The sequence below is a fragment of the Chelonoidis abingdonii genome, chromosome 19 (genome assembly GCF_003597395.2).
Source record: "Chelonoidis abingdonii isolate Lonesome George chromosome 19, CheloAbing_2.0, whole genome shotgun sequence".
Taxonomy (NCBI): domain Eukaryota; kingdom Metazoa; phylum Chordata; order Testudines; family Testudinidae; genus Chelonoidis; species Chelonoidis abingdonii.
In genome coordinates this window covers 37,391,975-37,414,654 of record NC_133787.1, presented here as the reverse complement: position 1 = coordinate 37,414,654, position 22,680 = coordinate 37,391,975, and the positions used below count along the sequence as shown (strand labels likewise).

At 48.4% G+C, this 22,680-nt stretch overlaps 1 protein-coding gene across 1 annotated transcript in view; it reads right to left on the bottom strand.

Annotated features, from left to right (window-relative positions):
* The window catches only part of JPH3 (junctophilin 3), a 142,132-nt gene that overhangs the window by 77,287 nt on the left and 42,165 nt on the right, over positions 1–22,680 (bottom strand). The window contains exon 2 of the mRNA XM_032793756.2: positions 13,580–14,357. Within this exon, the coding sequence (XP_032649647.1) occupies positions 13,580–14,357 (778 nt within the window). The remainder of the gene's footprint in view (positions 1–13,579; positions 14,358–22,680) is intronic.

Below are 22,680 nucleotides of genomic sequence, written 5' to 3'. Positions count from 1 at the left end.
CCCACCCCCTGCTTCTCTCAGCCCCCTGGCCAGTGCACCTCCGGCTCTGGGCTGTCTCTGCTTCCCACCACCGGTGGGGCTCCACTTGTCTCCTTGGAGCTGAGCCGCCTGGGACTGGTGCAGAAGCCTGGCCAGTCTCGGCCAGGTGCGTGTGTGGGGGAAGACAGTGCAGAGGGCTTGGCTGGGCCACTCCAGGCATGTGGGTCCTGAGGGAACCTGGCCGGGGCAGCCCCTGGCCTGGCTGATTGCGCCACTCCCAAAGGGTTGGAGCGATTCCTGGCCCTGGGACCAGCCCTGGCTGCGCTGTTGACTCAGGGAGAGTGGGTCTGTGGGGCGTCTGGCTGAGTGCTGGGCTGTGAAGGGGCGAGGAGGATGTGTGTGTGTTGGGGCACTAGGGAGTGGAGGTTCTGTGGAGGGTGACGGGCAGTTGTTTTGGGGCTGTGGGCAGGGGTGGTGTTGTGCAGGGCGCTAGGCATAGTGGGTCTGGGGGGGGGGAGGCTCTGGCCATAGGGAGTCTGAGGGTGTTGGGGGAGGGGGGCTGTGTGATGTGGCATGGGCCCACCCCCAAAGGGAAGGGGTAGGGTGGCAGCACAGGGCTGGGCAGGCCACTATGTGTCTGGTAACTGCTGGTTTGTAAATAGTGCCCTTGCACTGGGTGGGGCAGGGCCACCCCTGCCATGTCTTGCCCCATTGCCTCTGGCTGGCCCCTCTCTCCAGGGACTGACCTCCCTGTGCCATGCTCCATTGCCTCTATGGGATCCCACAAATATGTTTGGTGCCTGGCCCACAGAAGGTTAATCTGGCCCTGCTGCTTCCCGCTCCCCTCCAAAGTGCTGCAACAAAAATGCCTGATTTCCCTGTCACTTGGGCCATGATGTCACTTGGGTCAGTCTCTCGTCTGATCCGTGTTCTCCCTCTGCCCACCGCCAGGAGCCATGGTCAGGAGCCGCCGCTGGGCTGAAATCAGGAGCAGGGCCAAGGCCAGGAACGGAGCCACGGCTGGGAGCAGGGCCACATCTGGTGCTGGGCCAAAGTGGAGCTGGGGACTGGATGGCACTCCCTCCCTGTCCCCCTGGGGACTGGGCTGAAGTCAGATCCCTCTTTGGGAAGGTGACTGGCTGGTAGTTTTACTCTCTCTTCCCCACTGCACTAAAGACTGCAAAGGAAGGATTTAGCTGAGAAGTTGAGGATGCCCCAGGAAGCATCAGACAAAAATCTCCCCACAATGGTGCTACTTTGTTGGCTTTTTACTTCCTCTTGGAATCTCTGGAGACTCCTGCAGTATCTCAGACTTTGTGAGGGCCGGAAACCTTGAGGTAGTTGAGGAAATTAGAAGGAACTGATGTTCAGAACTCATGTTCTGGGCCTTTTGGGTGCTGTCTGAAGAGAGAGGGAATGAGGTCTCCTATGAGGGTTTGGGAAGCCATTTCCCCAGAGCTTTTGGCCCGGAGAGGTACTTGGGACAGAGAAGCAGCTGTGGTTTTAGAACAAGATGGATGACAGAGCTGCCCTTAAGATGAAAACCCCTGATTGATTCCCTAATGCAAGTGAGTGGGTGGGCAGAAGGCCCAAACTGGAGCAAGGACCAGGCTCTTCCTAGTATATTTGGGCCCAAGTGAGTTGTCACCACAGCAGGCTTGCGGGAGGGGTTGTCCCCCACCATGGACATTTCCTTCGCCTCTCACTGAGCTGCTCCTTGAATCCTGGAGCCCCAGTCAGCAGTGGATAGAAGCATTACTAGCTGAGGAAAAAGCCAGGCTCTGCCTCAGAAACCTGCCCCCCAAATGGCCATTTCCAGGGCTGTTGCAGTGTAGGGGAAAGGTGGCATAATTCCCACTCTCCTAGCACAGGGGCCATTCCTAGGATTACATGGCTCCCTTTGCTGGGGTGTCCACCCCTCACTTGCCCTGAAGGGGTTAATGTAGGCTAAGAAGAGGGCCAATTAACCAGGCCAAAGTTGAGGGGAATAGGCCGTGTAAGTAATCCTCTGACTGAATAATGTGGGAGCCCAGCTGAGGAAGGCGCTAGCTGGGCTGGGTTTATAAGGCAGGAAGTTGGCAGCAGAGAAGGGGTTGCAGGGAAGGAGTCTGCAGTCACTTCCTGGAAGAAGAGAAGTTTGTTTGTGGGTTACAGAGCTTAAGTACCCTGCAGTTACTCCCTAGGAGGAGGGAGTTTTGGGGCTAGCAAACTCAGAGAAGTGGGAGAGCCAGAAGGTGAGGAAAGGCTTAGGGAAAAGGCTGCAAGGTTTAAGATGGTGCAGACTTTGCTGATTAGAGTGTCCCTGAGCTGGAACCTGGAGTAGAGGGTGGGCCTGGCTTCTCATACCAGTAAGGTTGCTACCCCTCCAGGACTGGCCTGGAGTCTCCAGGAATTAAAGATCAATCTTTAATTAAAGATTATGTCATGCGAAGAAACCTCCAGGAATGTGTGCCACCAAAACTGGCAACCCTACCTGCCAGCCACTGGGGAAATGGCACCGGCTGGACAGTGCCTGTTTGTAAGAAGAGACTTTGATGTGCTGGAAGGGAAGGACACATGTAACTTGGTGAGAGGGCTAAACAGTGAACAAGATCATCTCGCCTCGCTGATAGCCAGGAAGAAGGCAGGGCATGTAGTGAGGGGCAGAAAGGCAGCATCACATCTGGAATCAACTACTCTCAAGAGCGACCAGCAGGAGGCACACTAGTGGTGAGCAAACCCTATGACACTCCCCCGTGCACAGCCCATTTCCATAGGAGCCCGGCTTCCTGCTCGCTTTCCACAGGCATCCCTGTACAGGATCACATGGTTAGCCCCTTCTCACAGGCACATGGTCCCCTCATTGCTCAGGCCCCATTCTCTAAGAACACTCCTCTCCCCTACTCACTCAGGCTCTGTCCAGTGGCAGGTGGCTCCCAGTCCCTTTCCACAGGCTGTGTTCCATTAACATATGTGTGTCCACACAGGTCACTTCCCAGGACACTGCTATGCCCTCTAGTTTGTGCCCCTCCTCCCCCAATTCACAAACTCGGGAGACAATAACAGCATGAATTATGAATGGCCGCGTTTTCTCGTGCTCACTGCTTTAGGTGATAGCCGCTCTTGCTATTTAAAATAGGTCAGTGCGGGACACGGCTCGCAGCAGCTGCTCCTCAGAGTTGAACTTTCACGCTCAGTCAGCCTCCAACATCATATTTAACCATGACCCATTTCAGCTTAAATCTGTTAGCAACAAATTCCCCTCCACCCTGGCCCCAAATGGTTCCTCACCGAAGACAGGAAGCAGGAAATCTATCTGTACGTGGACCATTGCTTTCTACCACCAGTTCAGATTCTTTACTGCTCTGCTGTCATCTATTACAAAGATATGTCTGATGACACACACATAAGGGGGTAGGAATAAACTCAAAAAGAGCCCCATAGATAGCCCCCTGAGGCATCAAAAAAGCCAGTAGATATCTTAAGTGCAAGTGTAAGTACAGCTAAGTACAAATATAAGACCCTGTGCATAAGCTTTACAAAGAACTAGAGTAGCATTGTTATAACTCAGTGCACTGCCTGTAGTAACTTTACTGTAGCTTTAGAATGTTTTGGACCGTAAATGTTCTGTTCCATTGGTTTCATTCAGGCTGGATTTTTGAAGGAGACCTGTATGGCTCAGATAACCTTTTGCACCTTGCCATTTAACTATAGAGGAATTTTTCTTGCCTTCCAGCTTCCTTCTTTGTGTCGGAGCGTGCAGGCCTTCTTTGACTCTGTTATGGCACCCTGAAGTAGCAGCAATGCAGAATCTAAGGATTTTAATAGTCTCGTCTTTGTCCGGTTCTTTTAGACTAGCTTGCTCTTTAAAAAAATATATATATATATTCATATATTCATTCAATTTCCCCTTTCTAAAGTTGAATGTCACTATTATAGATTTTGGCCCAATTCCTCTGCTGTGGATGGCAAATTTAATTATATTTTTTTCACCATTTTCTTAGTGACTCAACTGTAATATATCTTGAACCAACTCCTGTGCTGTACTTAGAACTAGCCTGGGAGTAGCATCACCTGTTGAGTGGTTTAGAAGCTGTTGTTCTGAGGAGCAGTTGGTTAAAGTATTGACAAAATTCTCTCCATAAGACATGTCCTGACATGTGACCAGTTTATATGCTGAATATCTCTAGTCTTTGAAGGGATTAGGACCCATAGTGTAGTCAGTGGTCCCTTCCATGAGTGGCTAGTCCATTCCAGGAATTAGGGAGACCCTGACTGGTGACAGTGGGCAGCAAAGGGTTTTGTTGTTCATGCTACAAGATAGTCAAGGAGAACTATGGGGCCTGTGGGCATGCAGTAACCCCAGCAAAGAATTCCCACCCATTACAATCCAGTCCTGTATCTTTTCAGCAGTGAGGGATACTACATAACCCAGCTCAAAATCTTGTTTTCTTGGACCCACCTGTATGCTTAACCTATTGGAGTCCATCCATCACTAGATGACAGAGGGTCTGGTGTCTAGTTCTGCTTCCTTCTAGGCTATGGAACTGTGGAGTAAAACTAAGTAGTGAAATATGAATGAAACATCCCATAGTACAAACAGATGTTTCTTCTGGGCACCACAGAAATGCATTCTAAGTAGGCTTGGAGGGATTCCATGTTTATTATTTTTTTTTTAAATGAAATCCAATTGATAATGTCAATGTTAATTGCCAAACACATAAGACCCGATCCCTTGCTCTGGTACCCCATTGACTTCCTTGGAGCTACACCAGCATACAACAGATGTAAGAAAGTGGCGAATTAGAATCATATTCTTTCATTTTAATTGCATTAAAGGAAATCTGGAAAAGCTCCATCCCTAATTCTTATTTATCCAAAGTTTAAGTTAAAAACATTTGAAACAAACTTCCTTTCCTATGTTACCACTAACTCCGGTTTGTTAAAACTGAAACAATGTTGAGAATCCAATTGACCTGTCACTAGTTATGCTGCATTTTTACTTTTTTTTCACCCCATCTTCATTTCTCTGTTTGGACAGTGAAATTCAGTGAAGAGATTTTCATTTTTGGTGACGGTTTCCCTTTCAGGTTCCACTTACTAACATTGCAATGTCTGAGCTGCAGATTCTGCAGGGGAATGCTGATGATTTTAACAAAATTGTAATAAATAAAGATGTTTAAATAGATAAAAACCATGAAAACATTTCTAATTGCTCTTAGGTTTTGTAAACTGTTTGCAGACTCTAAATTTTGGACCATCTTGGAGTTAAGAGTGGCCTATTAAAGGCTGTAGAAGCGAGAATCATAGCATTCAGAATAGGGCCGGCTCTACCATTTTTGCAACCCCAAGGGGGAAAAAAAAAAAAGGCTGCTTGGACTGTGCTGCCCCAAGAACAGACGGAATGCCTGCCCTTAGCATGTGCCACCCTAGGCACGTGCTTCCTCTGCTGGTGCCTGGAGCCATCCCTGATTCAGAAATGAAATCATACAGGGCTAGATTCTCAGCTGGTGAAAATTGGCATAGCTCTGGCGTACTTCAGTGGAACTACACTGATTTACATGGTGCTGAGAATTTAGCCCATAACATTTCAAAGGAAACTTACAGGTACTGTCCGCTTACAAGGTAGTGAATGTACACTGGGCTAAATAATCTCCAAGGGTCTTTTCAATAGGCAAGCAGTCTTCACACCTGAAACAGTGTTTGCAGAATAAAAAGACCACAGCTTTCACTTCTGAGTGAGGCCATGCTCTCTTTCTTTCTTAGGGGCCTATTGAAGAGCAGGCTAGATAACAGCTGAATGGGAAAGGTGTTGGGAGCAGTCCTACAGAATGCAGAGGTCAGACTACCCATGGCCTCCTGGTAGCATTACTGTTGCTGGCTCTAAAGGGAATAGGGGAGTAAGCTGTCACTAAAAGTACTCTGTCAGCTGGCATCTCTTAAAAAATTGACTATACCAGTTTCTGATAGACCTTAGTGTGTCCTACTTGGTTAAAATTCCTTTAAAATTGCAAAGGCTTGTGTTTACTCCTTTTTGTGATGGTTGGAAGTGTCTTTGAGGGTGCACTCAAAAGCAACACTCCCAGAAATAGTGTGGCTCCTTTCTCTCTATCTGTGTGTATACTTTCTGGCTGCCCATTCACTTTCAGTTTTTGACTTTGCTGCTGCCACTGTTCCTTTTGCAGAGCATGGGAAAGGGCACACACTATCAAATAAACAGTGAAACCTGACTGTACACACAGTGCTGTCAAAATGCACAAAGTAAACCAGAAATAGAGAACAATCTTTTCCTTCATCTCTTTCAGTTACAGAAATCCTAGGCATTAAGTGCAACAATAATGGGTACAAGATTTTCAGATGGGAAAATGATTTTTAAGTTAATGGTGTCTCTTTAAACAGCTAAAAGATAAATAGCCACTGTCATCCAAAGATCTCAATATGCTTAACAAACTTTACAAGTGGAGTGTTTACACAAGCTGTGGTATATACTGGGTTCCCTTGACCCATTACTGAAATGCAGCCACCTCTAGGATGGTGTACATCAGCCATTTAACAATACACAGCAGCAACAGCACAGTTCTGCACAAAAAATAAGTACCATACCCAGGTTGGGAGACAGAATGTAATTACCTAAGTTGGGATTTGTCCAGGATGCTAGAGTTAACCCCCCCTACTGTTGGGGGAAATACTATGGGATCTATTAATGACCAAGACAGGTCAGGAACTCAGTTTTGCATCTCACCTGAAAGATACAGAGCCCCCCAGTGAGTGGCATTGGTTCAGTACTAGGCGATGGAGTCACCAGCAGCCCTTCCTCCAGTACCCTGAGTTTCCCTTGCAAGCCTCCAAGCTGAGCATTGACCAGGCTTGATCCAGCTCATTTAGCAAGGTCTGATGAGATAACCACCTGTGGGTACTACAGCTGCAGATCCCATGCACTCACAGGGAGCTTGTTCCCCAGAGGGGCTTGCTCCTCTGGGGCAGAGCTCAGGGCAAGCTTTCTTCCGTCCTCCATTCTCTTGGCCCTGGACTTCTGCTGCATTGAGTGTTTTGGAGTGAGGGAGAGCCAATTACAAACACAAGCACACTTGTTCAGTTGGATTTTTCCTTCCTTTAAAAAAAAAAATAGAAGCTATAACTTTAAATCCCACAAGCTAATTGAAGCATCACCAGCTCTGAATTATGTCTCCATCTCCAACACTCCTGTGTTATTGGTCTTTCAGGACAGATCAGTCACCCACCCCATTCCAGGAGTGCATTATCACCATGGGATGAAGAATTCACCAATGCTCAGATAAGGCACCTCCTATCAGAACAAAAGGTACAGCTTTTCTACTACAGCTAATACTTGCTGCCATAGTACATGATATTGCTGGGGACCTGTGGGTGGATCAAACCACATTGACTGATCTGGACTTGCTTGTGTTCTCCAGTTCTTTTCTCTTTCTTTTCTAAACTTTGACAGTAATTTGATACTCTCTAACTCATGTTGTATCATCAAATGCAAATATGCTCAAAAAACAAGCCCAGGAGGCTCATTCGCACTCAGATAAGAGATCCAGCCCACTTTCTGATAAAGCGTTTTTAAGTGTCACTGTAAATGTAAATGATTGAAACTTACAGTTTGTCTAATTTGGTTACAGCTGGGTGGCACCAGACTTCTTTTCTTTTTCTCCCCCCTGTCCTTTCTAATTAATTTCACTCAGAAAACGGAGAGGAAACTCTACGCTGTAATAAACAATCGCTGCACTGCAGCCTTAAGGCACTGAGCAGTAATATTAAAGGACATTTAATCAATGGAGGAGCCTTTTCTCTCCAGCCCTCCTCTCTTGCCTGGAGTAGGTTCTGAGTCATTAGGCTCTCAGGTAGATTTTGGGAACCAGTGAGTTAGCTGTGTATATCTGTCATGCACATTTGTATAAATCTAGCTAGCTGGCTACAGAGACAGAAGAATTTAATTTGTCTCTGGAGGATCACATTGTTCTGAACACATCATTAGCACATGTCCCTCCCTCTTCCTCACCACTGCTCCACAACCAAGCTTTCATAAGTCTAAAGATTTCTGTTAAGAATGGAATGGGAGAGAGGGCACTGGCGCAAGGAAAGGAATAAATGGAACTTCTCATGGGACGAACATAGGGTTGGAACAGTAGCTACTTCACAAGGCTTTTCAAATAGTGAGGAGACTGGGTAATGGGAGGTGTTGGATAACACTCCCCCATGCTTTTGCCTGGTCACTGGGCTGCTGAATGGGCTGGGAATCAATGCCATTATTACTTTATTTAAATCTGCAGTGTCCATTGAAAGGAAAGCCTGCAGTAGAATATCAGAAGGAGTGGCAAGTCAGGATGGAGGAATATCAGCAGAGACATAGAGGGAGCCCAAAAGACTAGAATCGTATGGGGAGTGGCAGATCGGGACTGAGGGGCACAGGAGACCTCAGGACTGGAACAGCGGGGGGAGGGGGTGGAGTGGGTCAGGAATCAGGGGCATTGGAGGATTTTTACGGGGATCCCACATCTGGAATAGCACGGGGGCTGCTGGTCAGAACTGGAGTTCATTAGCACAGCTCTGTGTTAGAGCTGCAAGAGCACGTGTGCTATAGGTCTGGATTGTGGGACATAGCAGAGATGGGTAGACATGCTTGCACAGTACCCGTACAGCAACTGCTCACCTCAAGCCAGCTCTACCACCCCCATGCTCACTGCCAAGAGCTCTAAAATTCACCCCTCTTTGATATACACAAGCATTAATGCCTGAATGAAAAAATGCAGGTCATGGTGGAGTAGCCGAGACCTGAAATCCAAACCACCTGTCAAACTGTTCTAACTTGAGGGGAAAGTGTGTCCACTGAATTTGAAGGGTCACAGCCTCCCCAATGAATTCTCTAGAGTTCCACGAGGGACATGGGGCTGAAGGATGTTTTTTTGCAGAAGGTGTGGGACTGGTACTGAGCAGCTCTGCATTCAAATTCGAGTTCTATTGCAGACTTCCTGTGTGACCTTGTTACATCCTCTCTGTGTTTCAGTTCCCCAGCTGTAAAATGGGCGTAATGATCCTTCCTTTCTCCTGCCCTTTGACTGTATTGTCTATTTAGATGGTAAACCCTTTGGTTGGAGGAACTGACTCTTCCTATGTGTATGGACAGCACTTTACACAGTGGAGCCCAGATTTCAGCTGGGCCTCTGCGTGCTACTGTAATACAAGCAGTTTATAATAGTAATAGAATTTGACTCCAAGTGGTTAAGGAAAGAGAGAGAGAGAGAGGACTCTTTTTTCCTCAGCCCCAGCATTCCCCAGGCTTTTTCAGAGATTTGAAAATAGGATCATTTTTTTCATATAAAGCTGAAGTGTTTGTTGTTTAGTTTGTTTTTTGGCAACACATGTATTCTAGCCCTGGGATGGATATTTTCCAGGTGGCAGATTCCGGGGAACATGGGGGAGGCACAGATGAGATTTCCTCAGCTAAGTGACTGCAAGGCCATCATCCCTGCATTCCAGCAGCCTCTCAATTGGGCAACGCTGCATTTCCGCCTCACCCTGATGAATGGGTTTTCCCTTGATTGACAGGAATTCTCTGGATCTTGCTAAAAGTCTCGTGGGCGGCACAGAACAGGCACTGAGCTTAGCAGTGCTGCGAGAAGCATGAGATAAGGCACACGCAGCTCCCGTACCTGAGATACCAGCACTATGCCACCCAGGTGAGCCATGCAGAGGGAAATAGGATGAGAGTGGGCAGGAGGGAAAGGGGAAAGTGGATCACAGTGAGGCCTTCCCCCTGCGCACCCCACCTGCCTGGCTTTGATGGAAATGTCCCTGCCACCGAATCATTGAAAGCATTGTGACTATCAGTGATTGGCATAGCATGCTGGTCTTCAAGGGGCTCTGCATTTAATCCCATGGCCTAGCAAACATCTGCCAGTATGTACCCCAGAGCAGGTCCGCACTGGGAAAGAGAGAGAACGGGAAAACAAAGTCTAAGGGTACGTCTACACTGCACGATTATTTCGAATTAGCTTAAACCGATATTACAAAACAGATCTAATAAAATCGGTTTAGCGCGTCCACAGTGGGATCACGAATCGATTGTTTGCGTCCCTGGTCCAAGGCTACCATCGGATTTTCAGGAGCAGTGCACTGGTGTGTTAGACTGTTCTCCTCAGCTATCATGTTCCACTTCCGGGTTGAGAGTCACAATGCCTATTGGGGCGAAACATTGCCCCGGGTCTGGTCTCTCTGCTGGGTATTAAGCCTACCACCTCCACTTTTGAAGGCAGCAGACAACCTTCTTGGCGCCTTTTTCCGGTTCACCCTCGACGAGTTCGCACTTAGGCAAACGCCCATAGAGCACACATATGACCTGAGTCACAAACGCTTGCCGTTAACACCTGCGCAGTACCCGTGTCACACACGCATTCAGTAACCCTAGACGTGCTTTACTCTGTACTCAAGGATTATTTATTTTACTTCTCTTTACCCATGTGTGGGCGGCGGGGAAGAGACTGAGAGCTGTTCCGTAACACGCAAGACACCGCTGTATTAAGCTACAGACATTGGGCGCTCAGCCAGATGCAAATTTTTCAGGACGTGCTGTGGAGCTGGTAGCTTGTAGTCCGTCTTACCCTCCTCACATCGAGACACCGTTGAGTCTTCTGGCTTCCCATTCTACGGTGTCACGCACGCCGTCGTGTATCCTGGAGTTTATTTTTCAAACGCTTTGCATTCGTCTGTTACTTTAACGGAGTCTTGATAAAAAAGATTTGTCTCACATACAGCGGGATCAGATCTAGTATCTTCCCGTAGTTCCAATGCAGGAGCTACTTTTGCAGTTTGAACTGCATCGCACCGTGCTGTCAGAGCTGCACCGTGAAAGCAGGAAATGTCATTTAAAGGTCTCGGGGATTTTTCCTGGTTTACGGGCACTCCGCATCCGATGTCGGATTGGGACAGAGCGGTCGTTGGTGCACTTGTTGGATACCTCTAGAAGGCCAGTATGTTCGATTTCCGTCCACCACGAACCTTAATCCGAGTTATCACTTTCGAATTTAGCGCTACTCCTCTTGTCTGGGAGGAGTTCCGAAATCGATTTAAGGAGCCGTTTAACTCGATATTAATGACGACGTCGTGTGAACGGGTACAGCGTTAAATCGGTATATCGGCCATTAAACCGATTTAAAGTCGCAGTGTAGACCTGGCCTAAGAGAGAGAGACACACACACAAAGGCCCAGAGAGAAAGAGTGGAAAAGGATGGATGGATGGATAGATTAGATGGAACAAACACAGGCCCAGAGAGAAGAAATTTCAAAGTCTAATTAAAAACTAAAACTGAGTCTTTCCCTCAGGTCCCTTGCACTGCTCTGTGATTAATAAGAAGAGCTTCAGGAAGACAGTCTCTAGGCTGAGTGCCTGGTTTCCTGGGGCATGCAGGAATTCCTTGGGTACAGGGAGCCTCTGCTCTCCACGCAGAGAACAGCCTAGCAAAGGGCAAACCCTTCCCAGTGCCACGGCTGTAATTAGGGATCTGTCTCTTCCCTTTGAAATCTTGTTTATCAGGGGCAGCGAGAAGTAGATGGGAATCCACACGGCACCAGCTAGAACCCACCAGGTTTCTCTGAGTCGCAGACCAGCAAGAAAATACTTAGAGGAGTAGCTTGAAGAGAACCCTTCTGTCCAGCATTAGAGATATGATCCCCATTAATGCAAGGCTTCAGAACAGGATGCAGAGGAAAGAAGCAGCAAAGGGGTTCATGACACCCAGCACCTCCTAATAGACAGCTGTGTTGTCACTGTGTCCCATACAAGTGATGCCACTTTGTAAAGAAATAGAGAGAGGAAATTAAACACCAAGGCCGTGCCACAGTATTGACAGTGAGTGGAGTGCCTGGAGACTGAGCTGCTTGGCTCCTGCTAGTTTTAATGGTAATTGCACAGTTAAATCACTGTATACCAGGCTGAAAGAGTCACCGACTAAGAGGGTGCCTGAGCCAGGAAACCGTGAATCACAGCTGATGCCCAGTTCCTTGACAAACAGGGATGCAGCTTCTCAGCCTTTGTCCTGCAGCAGGAGATGCAATGTTCCAAAACATGGTCATGACCTTTGACCCCCCAGTGTAGGTATTGCTATAGATATTGCCTCATTGGGTATTGGTGTGAGGTCACCACCAAATGAACCTGGGGTTCTGCCACTGTCCTGACTGCTACAGGGGATGATGGTGCCACCAGCGTCACATGGCATAACAGCAGCATATGTAGCTATATCCCCTGCTGCCTGGGGTTTGTATATTAACTAAGATTTTGTTTTGCTTTCTTCACTTAGTTCAACACCCAGCACCAGTTTTTGGACCTGAGAACATCCTTCGAACGTGCCACTGGTGTGACTGAACTGCTGTGACTTTGACCTTTTACCTCAGGGCAGAGTTGGCTTCAGATGAGAATCATCTATTCCGTGAGTCCAGCACGAACAATTACCACCCTTAGCAAACAGAGGGATGTTGATATCTATGCAGAGGTGAATTCTAGGCGGGTTTAGTGCAACCAACTTATCACATTTGTTCACCTTCATAGCTTTAGTGCCCTGAAAGATCCTCTCCATACACCTGACCAGGACTTTGGAACAAGTAATGTTGAGAGAGCCCTTGAAGAATCCATCCTGGTTTTATATGAGATCCAGTTTATGCAGGGACAGGATATCTGGGAACATATGTTAGGTTTCTAAGCTGGCTGCATATGGCCAATAAAAACTACTACTTCTTTACCTTGATAACACTGGCCCAGATTTGCAGTCACACCCCAACCTGTCCTCCACTTTTGCACAGTTTTGCACAGGCTGCTAGAATCTGTCACCAATGCATGCAGGTGCCATATTGGTGCAGCAAACTGCACACATCAGTGTGGTGGTGCAAAATTGCAGTGGTAAGCCAGGGACTGAAGATCAGGTACATTGAGCTTTGTGGCCTAATCCTGCAACACCTAAGCCCCAACATCCAGACGAGTGTTGCCTGCATTTGGATTGAAGAACTGAGCCCTTTTTGTGCAAATTAAAGGCTCCCAGTTACAAAGCACTGTCTGGGGAAGGGAGACCACTCTGCTAGGGTGACCAGACAGCAAATATGAAAAATTGGGGCAAGGTGTTGGTGGTAACAGGAGCCTATATAAGAAAAAGACCCCAAAATTGGGACTGTCCCTATAAAATCAGGACATCTGGTCACCCTACCCTCAGCAAACGTGCTGGTTCAGATAGGTGAGGGGCCCTCACTTGTTGCTTTGAATAAGGTAGCGCAGTCAAAAAGTCTATTCCATTATTGAAAAGTCCAGCCCAGGACAAAAGGAGCCCTGGGTGACACTGAGCAACTCAGGCTGTGTCTATCAGCAGGTGAGAGCTGGAGAACCAGAGAGAACCATAGGCTCTATCTGTGTCCATCAGCCCCAATAAAGGATCCCCTTTCTATTCATGAAGGCCAAACCTTGTCTCTCCTCCAACATGAGGGACACCACAGGTCACACCGAATGCCATAGAGATCAGAGTCACAGCAATGGTCCTCTGCCATTCTCCCAGCCAACGTCTCCCCCGACCTCCCCTCATCTCCATAATGACCAGACATAACAACGAGGCAGCCTTACCTGGAAGCTGCAATCTCCGCTTTCTGCTTGGCGATGGTGGCTGCCCTCTCTGCTGCCTCAGTGGCCCGATCCACCTTTTCGCGGATCTTGCTGGCCCTCAATGGAATGAGGTTCTTCCGCTTGCCGCTCACTAGGACATTCTGTTTGTACTTCCCCTCCTCCTTGGTACCATCCGGGAAGGTCATGCAGCCGTAGCCATGGCGCTTGTTGTTGGCCCACTCCCCCTCGTACTTCAGCCCATCCGAACGCTGGCTGACCCCGAAGCCCGAGCGCTTGTCGTTCTTCCACTCGCCCACATAGATCTCGGTGGTGGTGGCATCAATGTCGTCCTCGATGACGGAGAGCTCAGCCTCACCCTCGCCCAAGCTGATGGTGGAGTTGATGTCACTGGCGGTGGAGCTGACGGTGCTCATGCCCGCCTCGCTCCGGAAGGAGCTCTGCTTGCTGCGCTGGCTGGCGAGGGAGCTCTTGGACTCAGACTTGCGCAGCTTGAGCCCGCTCAGCAGGGACCGCCGGAAGATACCCTTCTTCTTGCTCTTGAGGATCTCGGCGTCGCTGTGGGCCATGAGGACGAAGCCACCTCTGGAGACAGCAGGACTGCCAGCCACGGCAGGCGAGGAGTCAGGGTGCAGCGCCGTGCCGTTGGTGTGCTCGCTGCGCAGCGAGTTAATGGATGTCCTCAGGGGCGACCTGATAACTGCAGCCATGCCATAGGGGACGCTCTGCCGGACGCCATAGCCTTGGCGCATGCCACCAGCCCACTGACCCTGGTACGTCCCTATGAACAGAGATGCCGGAGGGAAAAAAGAGAGAGAGCTTGATTTACGCACTGCACAGAGCCCTGCCTAGTGGGTTGTATACAGGAGCATAGCAATCACTGAGCCATTTATTGCTGGGAGGATGGGAGACCAACGAAGGACAGATCCAGATTCAACCCCCCTCCCAAGCCTGGAGGTGTTCTTAGTCCAGGCCCATCTCTTTTTGTGGGGGCAGCCAGTTGTTGGTGGGGGAAAGAGGAAGAAATATCTTAGCAAGATTCCAGGAATGCATTTCAGGTCCCTTGGAAGATGGGCCGGAAATAATAGAAAACAGCCAAGGCACCATATCACATGGCCTATCCTTCCAGGAATTGCCTATTACACCCACGCTCTAAACTGAAAGGAAAGAGAGCAGGGAGACAGAGCCCAGGAACTCTTATGCTAGAACCAGGGGCGGCTCTATGTATTTTGCCGCCCCAAGCACGGCAGGCAGGCGGCTTTCAGTGGCATGTCTGCGGGAGGTCCGCCAGTCCCATACCTTCAGCATACCCGCTGCCAAATTGCTGCCCTCATGGCAACTGGCAGGCCGCCCCTCCACGGCTTGCCACCCCACGCACGCGCTTGGTGCACTGGTGCCTGGAGCAGCCCCTGCCTAGAACAGAGTAAAATCCCATCTATTTTGGTCACCAGCCTCTGTCAGTGATCAAAGCTGGCTGGTACATTACAAAAGAGGTATTTATATACATAGTGCCTTCCAGCAAAAGAGCAGTGGAAGCAAGCAGCAATAGAGAAATAAAGGCCACATGCCTAGGGACCCATCTGGATATTACATTCAGAAATGTGCACCCATCTGCACTCCTGCATTTGCGTGGGCATTTACCTGGGTTACTTTACAGATATTTAGGAGTCTACAAGTATACATGGGCACTTGCAGTAATTGTAGGTGCAAATGTATGTGCAGTTTTGAGGGCTATAAGTAACTGTCCATGGGAAGGCATAACATCCTTATTACATTTGTAAGGCTACGTCTACACTACAGGATAATTTCGAATGAGCTAAAACCGGTTTTATAAAACAGATATTATAACGTCGATTGTGCGCGTCCACACTAGGCACATTAATTCGACGGTGTGTGTCCATGGTCCGAGGCTAGTGTCGATTTCTGGAGCGGTGCACTGTGGGTAGCTATTCCATAGCTATCCCATAGTTCCCTCAGTCTCCCCCCCGCCCCTTGGAATTCTGGGTTGAGAGCCCAGTGCCTGATGGGGCAAAAATCATTGTCGCGGTGGTTCTGGGTACAGCCTCACCCTCCCTTTGTGAAAGCAGCAGACAACCATTTCGCGCCTTTTTTCCTGGGTGAACTGAGCAAACGCCATAGAACACAGCAAGCATGGACCCTGCTGAGATCAGTAACGCAATCGTGGACGTTGTAAACACCTCGCGCATTCTCGTGCAGTCTATGGTGAACCATGAACTGCAAAGGCAGGCGAGGAGGAGGCAGCTACCGGCAGCGCGGCGACGAGAGCGATAGAGGACCATGGACACTGAATTCTCCCTAACGCGGGCCCCTGCGTTTTGGAGCTACTGCTGGTAATGGGGCAGGTTCTACCATTGAACGCCGATTTTGGGCGCGGGAAAACAAGCACAGACTGGTGGGACCGCATAGTTTTGCAGGTGTGGGACGATTCGCAGTGGCTGCGAAACTTTCGCATGCGTAAGAGCACTTTTCTTGAACTCTTGTGACTTGCTTTCCCCTGCCCTGAAACGCCATAATACCAAGATGAGAGCAGCCCTCACAGTGGAGAAGCGAGTGGCAATAGCCCTCTGGAAACTTGCAACTCCAGACAGCTACCGGTCAGTCGGAATCAATTTGGAGTGGGAAAATCTACTGTGGGGGCTGCTGTGATGCAAGTAGCCAAAGCAATCATTAAGCTGCTGCTACGAAAGGTTGTGACTCTGGGAAACGTGCAGGTCATAGTGGATGGCTTTGCTGCAATGGGATTCCCTAACTGTGGGGGGGCGATAGATGGAACCCATATCCCTATCTTGGCCCCGGAGCACCAGGGCACCAGTACGTAAACCGCAAGGGGTACTTTTCAATGGTGCTGCAAGCACTGGTGGATCACAAGGGACGTTTCACCAACATCCACGTGGGATGGCCAGGAAGGGTTCATGACGCTCGTCTTCAGAAGCACTACTCTGTTTAAACGGCTGCAGCAAGGGAATTACTTCCCAGACCAGAAAATAACAGTTGGGGATGTTGAAATGCCTGTCGTTATCCTGGGGGACCCAGCCTACCCCTTGATGCCATGGCTCATGAAGCCATACACAGGCAGCCTGGACAGTGGTCAGGAGCTGTTCAACTACAGGCTGAGCAAGTGCAGGATGGTGGTAGAATGTGCATTTGGCCGTTTAAAAGCTCGCTGGCGCACATTACTTACTCGCTCAGACCTCAGCCAAACCAATGTCCCGTTTGTTATTGCTGCTTGCTGTGTGCTCCACAATCTCTGTGAGAGTAAGGGGGAGACCTTTATGGCGGGTGGGAGGCTGAGGCAAATCACCTGGCCGCTGACTACGAGCAGCCAGACACCAGGGCGATTAGAAGAGCACACCAGGAAGCGGTGCGCATCAGAGAAGCCTTGAAAACGAGTTTCATCACGGGCCAGGGTACGGTGTGACTGCTGTGTTTGTTTCCCCTTCAAGAACCCCCACCCCTTCATTGACTCCTTCCCTGTAAGCAACCCACCCTCCCCCTTTGATTACAGCTTGCTTAAGGAATAAAGTCACTAAGCCACCCACCCTCGTTTTAAAAATCATGTATTCTTTATTTAAAAGACATTCCCTGTAAGCAACCCACCCTCCCCCTTTGCATGTATTCTTTGTTAAAAAGTAATTATAAAAAGAGGCAGAGAATATCAAGGTATCCCAGGGTGTGGTTTGGGAGGAGGATAGGAGGGAAGGAAAAGGCTATTAAGCACATTTCAATGTAATGACAGCCTTTTGGTTGGACTGTCCACGGGGGTGGAGTGGGGCGGTGCAGAAAGCCTTCCCCCACGCGTTCTAACACGTCTGGGTGAGGAAGATATGGAACATTGTGAGTACTGAGGGTGGTTAAACATGGGCTGCAGTGGCACTCTGTAACCCCCTGCTGCTCTTCCTGAAGATCCACCAGACGTCGGAGGATATCAGTTTGATCACGCAGCAGCTCCAGCGTGCATCCCGCCACCGCTGATCTTTCCTGCCTACACCTCTGATCTTCCTGGCACCACTCTCATCTTCGAGCATTCTCTCCTATCTCACGTTGGTCCCTCCTGTCCTCACGTTCACTGGCATCTTTCCTGTACTTTGCTAGCACGTCCTTTCCACTCATTCTGATGAGCTCTTTCATTGCGGGTTACTTCCATGATTTCAGAGAACATTTCATCTCGCGTCCTCTTCTTCCTCCGCCTTATCTGAGCTAGCCTTTCGGGATGGAAATAGGGAGGCTGGAAAACTGTGCAGCTGCATGGGGGGAGGGAAAACAGGGAGAGAAGTATGTAAAAAGATACATTTTACAGAACAATGATTATACTCTTTCACAGTGAACAACACTATCCACCTTACATAGCACATGTGATTTCACTACAAGGTCGCATTTTGGATCTTTTAATATTGAGTGCCTGTGGCTCTGGTGTTGCAGATCTCACAGACGCAGGTCCGGGCATCATACTTCAGCTTTCATGTGCCATGGTAAGGCTTTATCTTTGCACTTCTCCAGCCTTCATATACACAGTGCCCTATGATGCTTTTTTCCTGTTAACAGGCAGCAGCAGACGCCAACCCCCCTCTTTCCCTATCCAAGGATTGCTATATTCCTCCCCCACCGCATGGCTGCTATCAAAAGTGGTAAGATCACTTGCACCACCCTCCTTTCCCCCCCCCCACCGCGTGGCTGGTATAGCTGGAAGATTCCTGCTCGCAAACGCAGAAAGCTCAGCGCTATCCTTCCTCCCCCCCCGCTTTGCTACGTGCAAGGAAGGATTTGATTTAAGCAACAGCCCAGTAGGAAAATGGCCATCTCTGTCCCCTTAATTAAATTCCTGAATTTCAACCAGGTTACAAATGAACGATATAACTCTCCTGAGAATCACAGCGCGAGATGAAGAACGGATGTTTCTTGAATGCCAGCAATCACTGGGACCATACGCAGCTGTGCTTGTGCTCATGCAATGATACCCAATTACTTGCTACATGCATGGCGAGGTAAAGTGTCCTATCATGGTGGACGGAATAAAGCTGCCTTGCCCAGAAACCTTCTGCAAAGGCTTTTGGAGTACCTCCAGGAGCGATTCATGGAGATTTCTTTGGAGGATTTTCGCGCTCCATCCCCAGACATGTTAACAAACTTTTCCTGTAACTTTACTGGCTGCAATGCATCCCAAGCCCTGATGGCAAATCAATCATTAAAAAACGCTTGCTTTTAAACCATGTTTGATATTTACAAAGGTACACCTCACCAGAGGTCGCTTTCCATGGCTTCACTGTCTGGGCTAGTGGCTTGGGAGGGCTGGGGGGGTAATTCCCCGTCTGGGTCACAAAAAGCTCCTGGCTGTTTGGACTAATGGAGTGCTGTGTGTGCTCGCTGCAAGGTCGTCCTCCTCTTCCCCTCCTCCGGTCCTCATCCTTTCCCCCTCCGCTGAATCCTGAGCCATGGTTGAGATTATAACCCCCACCTCGGAATCCACGACAAGGGGGGAAGTAGTGGTGGGCGCAGCCCCTAAAATTGCATGCAGCTCAGCGTAGAAGCGGCAAATGTTTTTTGGCCCTGACCCCTGATCTTCCGTTGTGCTGCTTTGGTTTTCTGGGTATGCTTGTTTGAGCTCTTTAACTTTCCACTCTGCACTGCACTGAGTCCCTGCTGTGGCCTTTTCCCATCATAGCCTTTGATAATTTTTTCAAATATTTTTTTCATTTTGCATCTTTTCGAACGGAGTTCTGTTAGCACTTGAATCCTCTCCCCATATAGCGATCAGATCCAGTACCTCTTGTGCGGTCCATGCTGGGCTCTGCTCTTTTTCGATTCTCAGGAGACTGCATTGTTACCTGTGCTGATGAGCTCTGCGTGGTCACCTGTGCTGATCAGAGCTCCACGCTGGCCAAACAGGAAATTGAATTCAAAAGTTTGTGGGGCGGGGGCTTTTCCTGTTTACCTGGCCAGTGCCTCTGAGTTCTGATCGCTGTCCAGAGCGGTCAGTGGTGCACTGTGGGATACCTCCCGGAAGCCAGTAACGTCGATTTCCGTCCACACTAACACTATTCCGATATAATAATATTGATTTTAGCGTTACTCCTCTCATTGGGGAGGAGTACAGAAATTGATTTAAAGAGCCCTTTAAATCGATTTAAAGAGCACTGTAGTGTGGACGGGTGCAGCGTTAAATCGATTTAACGCTGTTAAAATCGATTTAACGGCGTAGTGTAGACCAGGCCTAAGTGTGCAATACTCGGCTCGGGGCGTGGGGCGGGAGGCCTGTCTTCCCGCCCTGAGCTGATGTTCATTCATGTCCTGAACCACTGGGATCAACCTCCTTTGTAATTTTATCCCAGGCATTTTAACTGCAGATCTTGGTCTTAATTCTTAGTGGCTTAATCCTTTCTGTGCTCAGAGTTTCTAAGCTGACTGAGTTCACAATGAGGTATTTATGAACACGAATAAACACTCTGTCCTTGCTTTGCCAGCAATGAAGTGATAATGGGTGTAGGGCAGGAATTAAGTTTTTGTTAAGAAGCCATCCACCTTATTTCACAGAAATTTGAATCATAGAACTGGAAGGGACCTCAAAAGGTCCTCTAGTCCAGTCCCATGCACTCATGGCAGGACTAAGTATTATCTAGACCATCCCTGACGGGTTTGTCTAACCTGCTTTTAAAAATCTCCAATGATGGAGATTCCACAACCTCTCTGGGCAATCTCTTCTCTCAGGGCTGATCCGTCAATGTGCTGATGGCCTCCTGAAAAGTGCTCCACTCCCTGCACTCCTTCTAACATCAATGGCCTCTGCCTAGCACCACCCTGGGTACACTCAGCACCTTGCAAAATTGGGCCCTTCCTTTGTACAGTACTGATACCTACGCTGCAAGGGCTTCAGAAAATGGACTTGCTGGACCAGTGACCCCTCTCTGAACCAAACTGAAATTAAACCTTGATAAAAACGGCGCCGGTAAAGCCCAGATTATGACCTCGGACTTAGTCTGATAAAGTCTTTCTATCCTCTCTGTGTACAGCAGGACACGTTCTTTGCCCTTGGTAATAATCAGCCAGAAATTAGTGACCTGTTAGGTTTCTCCCAGTCCATCCCTGTGGCTGGTGGAAGGTTGTTCCCTGCAATGTTTTCCAGTGCTAAGTGTCCTGAGCAATAGGGCTTCTACTGCTTCTACTATTAAGGCCAGAAGGGCTAATTAGGATATTCTAATCGGACCTCCTGTATATCACAGGCCATAGAACTTTCACCAGCTCACACCACTAGGAGATATTTCCTAAAATGCAATCCTAAATTTCCCTTTATTCCCTATTATTGGAAATTCCCTACAAAATTCTGCTCCTTCCTTGAAATCTAGGCTGGTCAGACACTTCTGTGCTGTTATAGTTATCACCTTCTCTTGCTCATCCTTTGGCCAAGCCTTACAGTCTGAATATTGTTGCCATCGGTTACATCAATTGTTTTTTAAATAGTCCTGTCCTACTGTATTTGTCTGCCTGAGTTGAAAAATGGAGTAGGGGAAGCCAGGTCTCTTATTTGCATTGCCTGCTTAGTGTGTTTTAGACAAGGAAAACAAAAAACCGAGCCTGCCTCAAACAATTCAAGCCAAAACCCTTTCATTTTGGCCCTCTGGATGGTATTATTTATTTGTGGCACATTCACATTGTGAAAAATTCCTGTCCTGGGCTCTAGGGGCCAGACTATCCAAGAGATTCAGGCACATAAGGATGCTGGTAGGCACCTACAGGGATTTTCAAAGCACCTCAGTGTGTTAAGTGTCTAACTCCCATTGACATCAATGGGAGTTAGACACCTGACCTGCACAGACTTGCCAGCTAATCAAAATATAATCCAAATGAATAACAAAAAACAAAACAGGAGATCACAAAATAACAGCCAGTCACGTCCCCCAACCTGAGACTCACAAAGGAATGCCCCAACGCTCTCATGAGCACCTCAGCTCTCTTCAAACACTTTCAGAAAGGCCGCGGATCCGGGGCTACCTGGGACTGAGAGAAAGTGAATTCCAAAATGGAGGGGCCCACATAAGAAACTACTGCCATCAGTCCCCACCCTTACAGGGCTTGTCTACATGGCAACATCCAGGAAAATTAATCTAAATTAAGTGAAGGTGTAAATTTGAAGTGAATTAGTTAACCACATTAACCACAGTGTGAACACCTTCATTCAGAATTAAACTGAATTAAGGCCACTTTATCTTAATTCACTTCCAAAGTGAATTAAACTAAACCAAATTAAGTCTGCTTTAATTCTGAATAGCAGCATCCACACAGAGATTGAATGCGGTTTAATTAATTCCCTTCAAATTCACACCTTCACTTAATTCAGATTATTTTTCCTGCATGTCCTCATGTAGACAAGCCCATAAATCAAAGTGGGGTTCCAACATGAGCACCTCCATGCTGGTCACAATCAAGTCAATGTGGCACATGGAGAGAGGTGTCCCAGGTCAGATAGTTCCAGGCAATTTAGGGCTTGATAGGTCAAAACCAACACCTTAAACGGCAGGCAGTGATGATCACAGAGCAGTGGGGTGGTGTGATTGGGATGGGCTATGGCATTTAACAAATGAGCTGATGTGTTCTGCACTAGCATTAGCCTGTGAGTCGGGTTAAGGGGCAGCCCCAATTAGAGCACATTGCAGTAGTTCAATCCAGAGGCGATGAGTGGATTTCAGCAATGAGATATGAAAGAAAAGGACACAGCACTGTAACCAGATACAAATGAGAAACAGCCACCCTGGCTACTGATGCTACTTGTTCTCCTGGGAGCCACTGGGAATGTAACCAGCCCCCCAAACTGTGAACGTCAGTAACAAGCAACGGACATAAACCTCGGCAAAATTCTCTGCTTGCTTCCTCCCAGCACATCATCATCACCTCCCTTTTATCTCGATTCTCAGCAGCACTCTGAGCTGGACGAGACAGAGATATTAAGCTGACTGTCATCAGCACGCTAAAAGCATTGTAGCTGTACCATATCTCTCGCTAAAGCCCCAATCCAGCAGAGCACTTAAGCATGTGTGTAACTTTAAACACCTGAGTAGTCCCATTGACTTGACTTAAAGCTGGATCAGGATCTT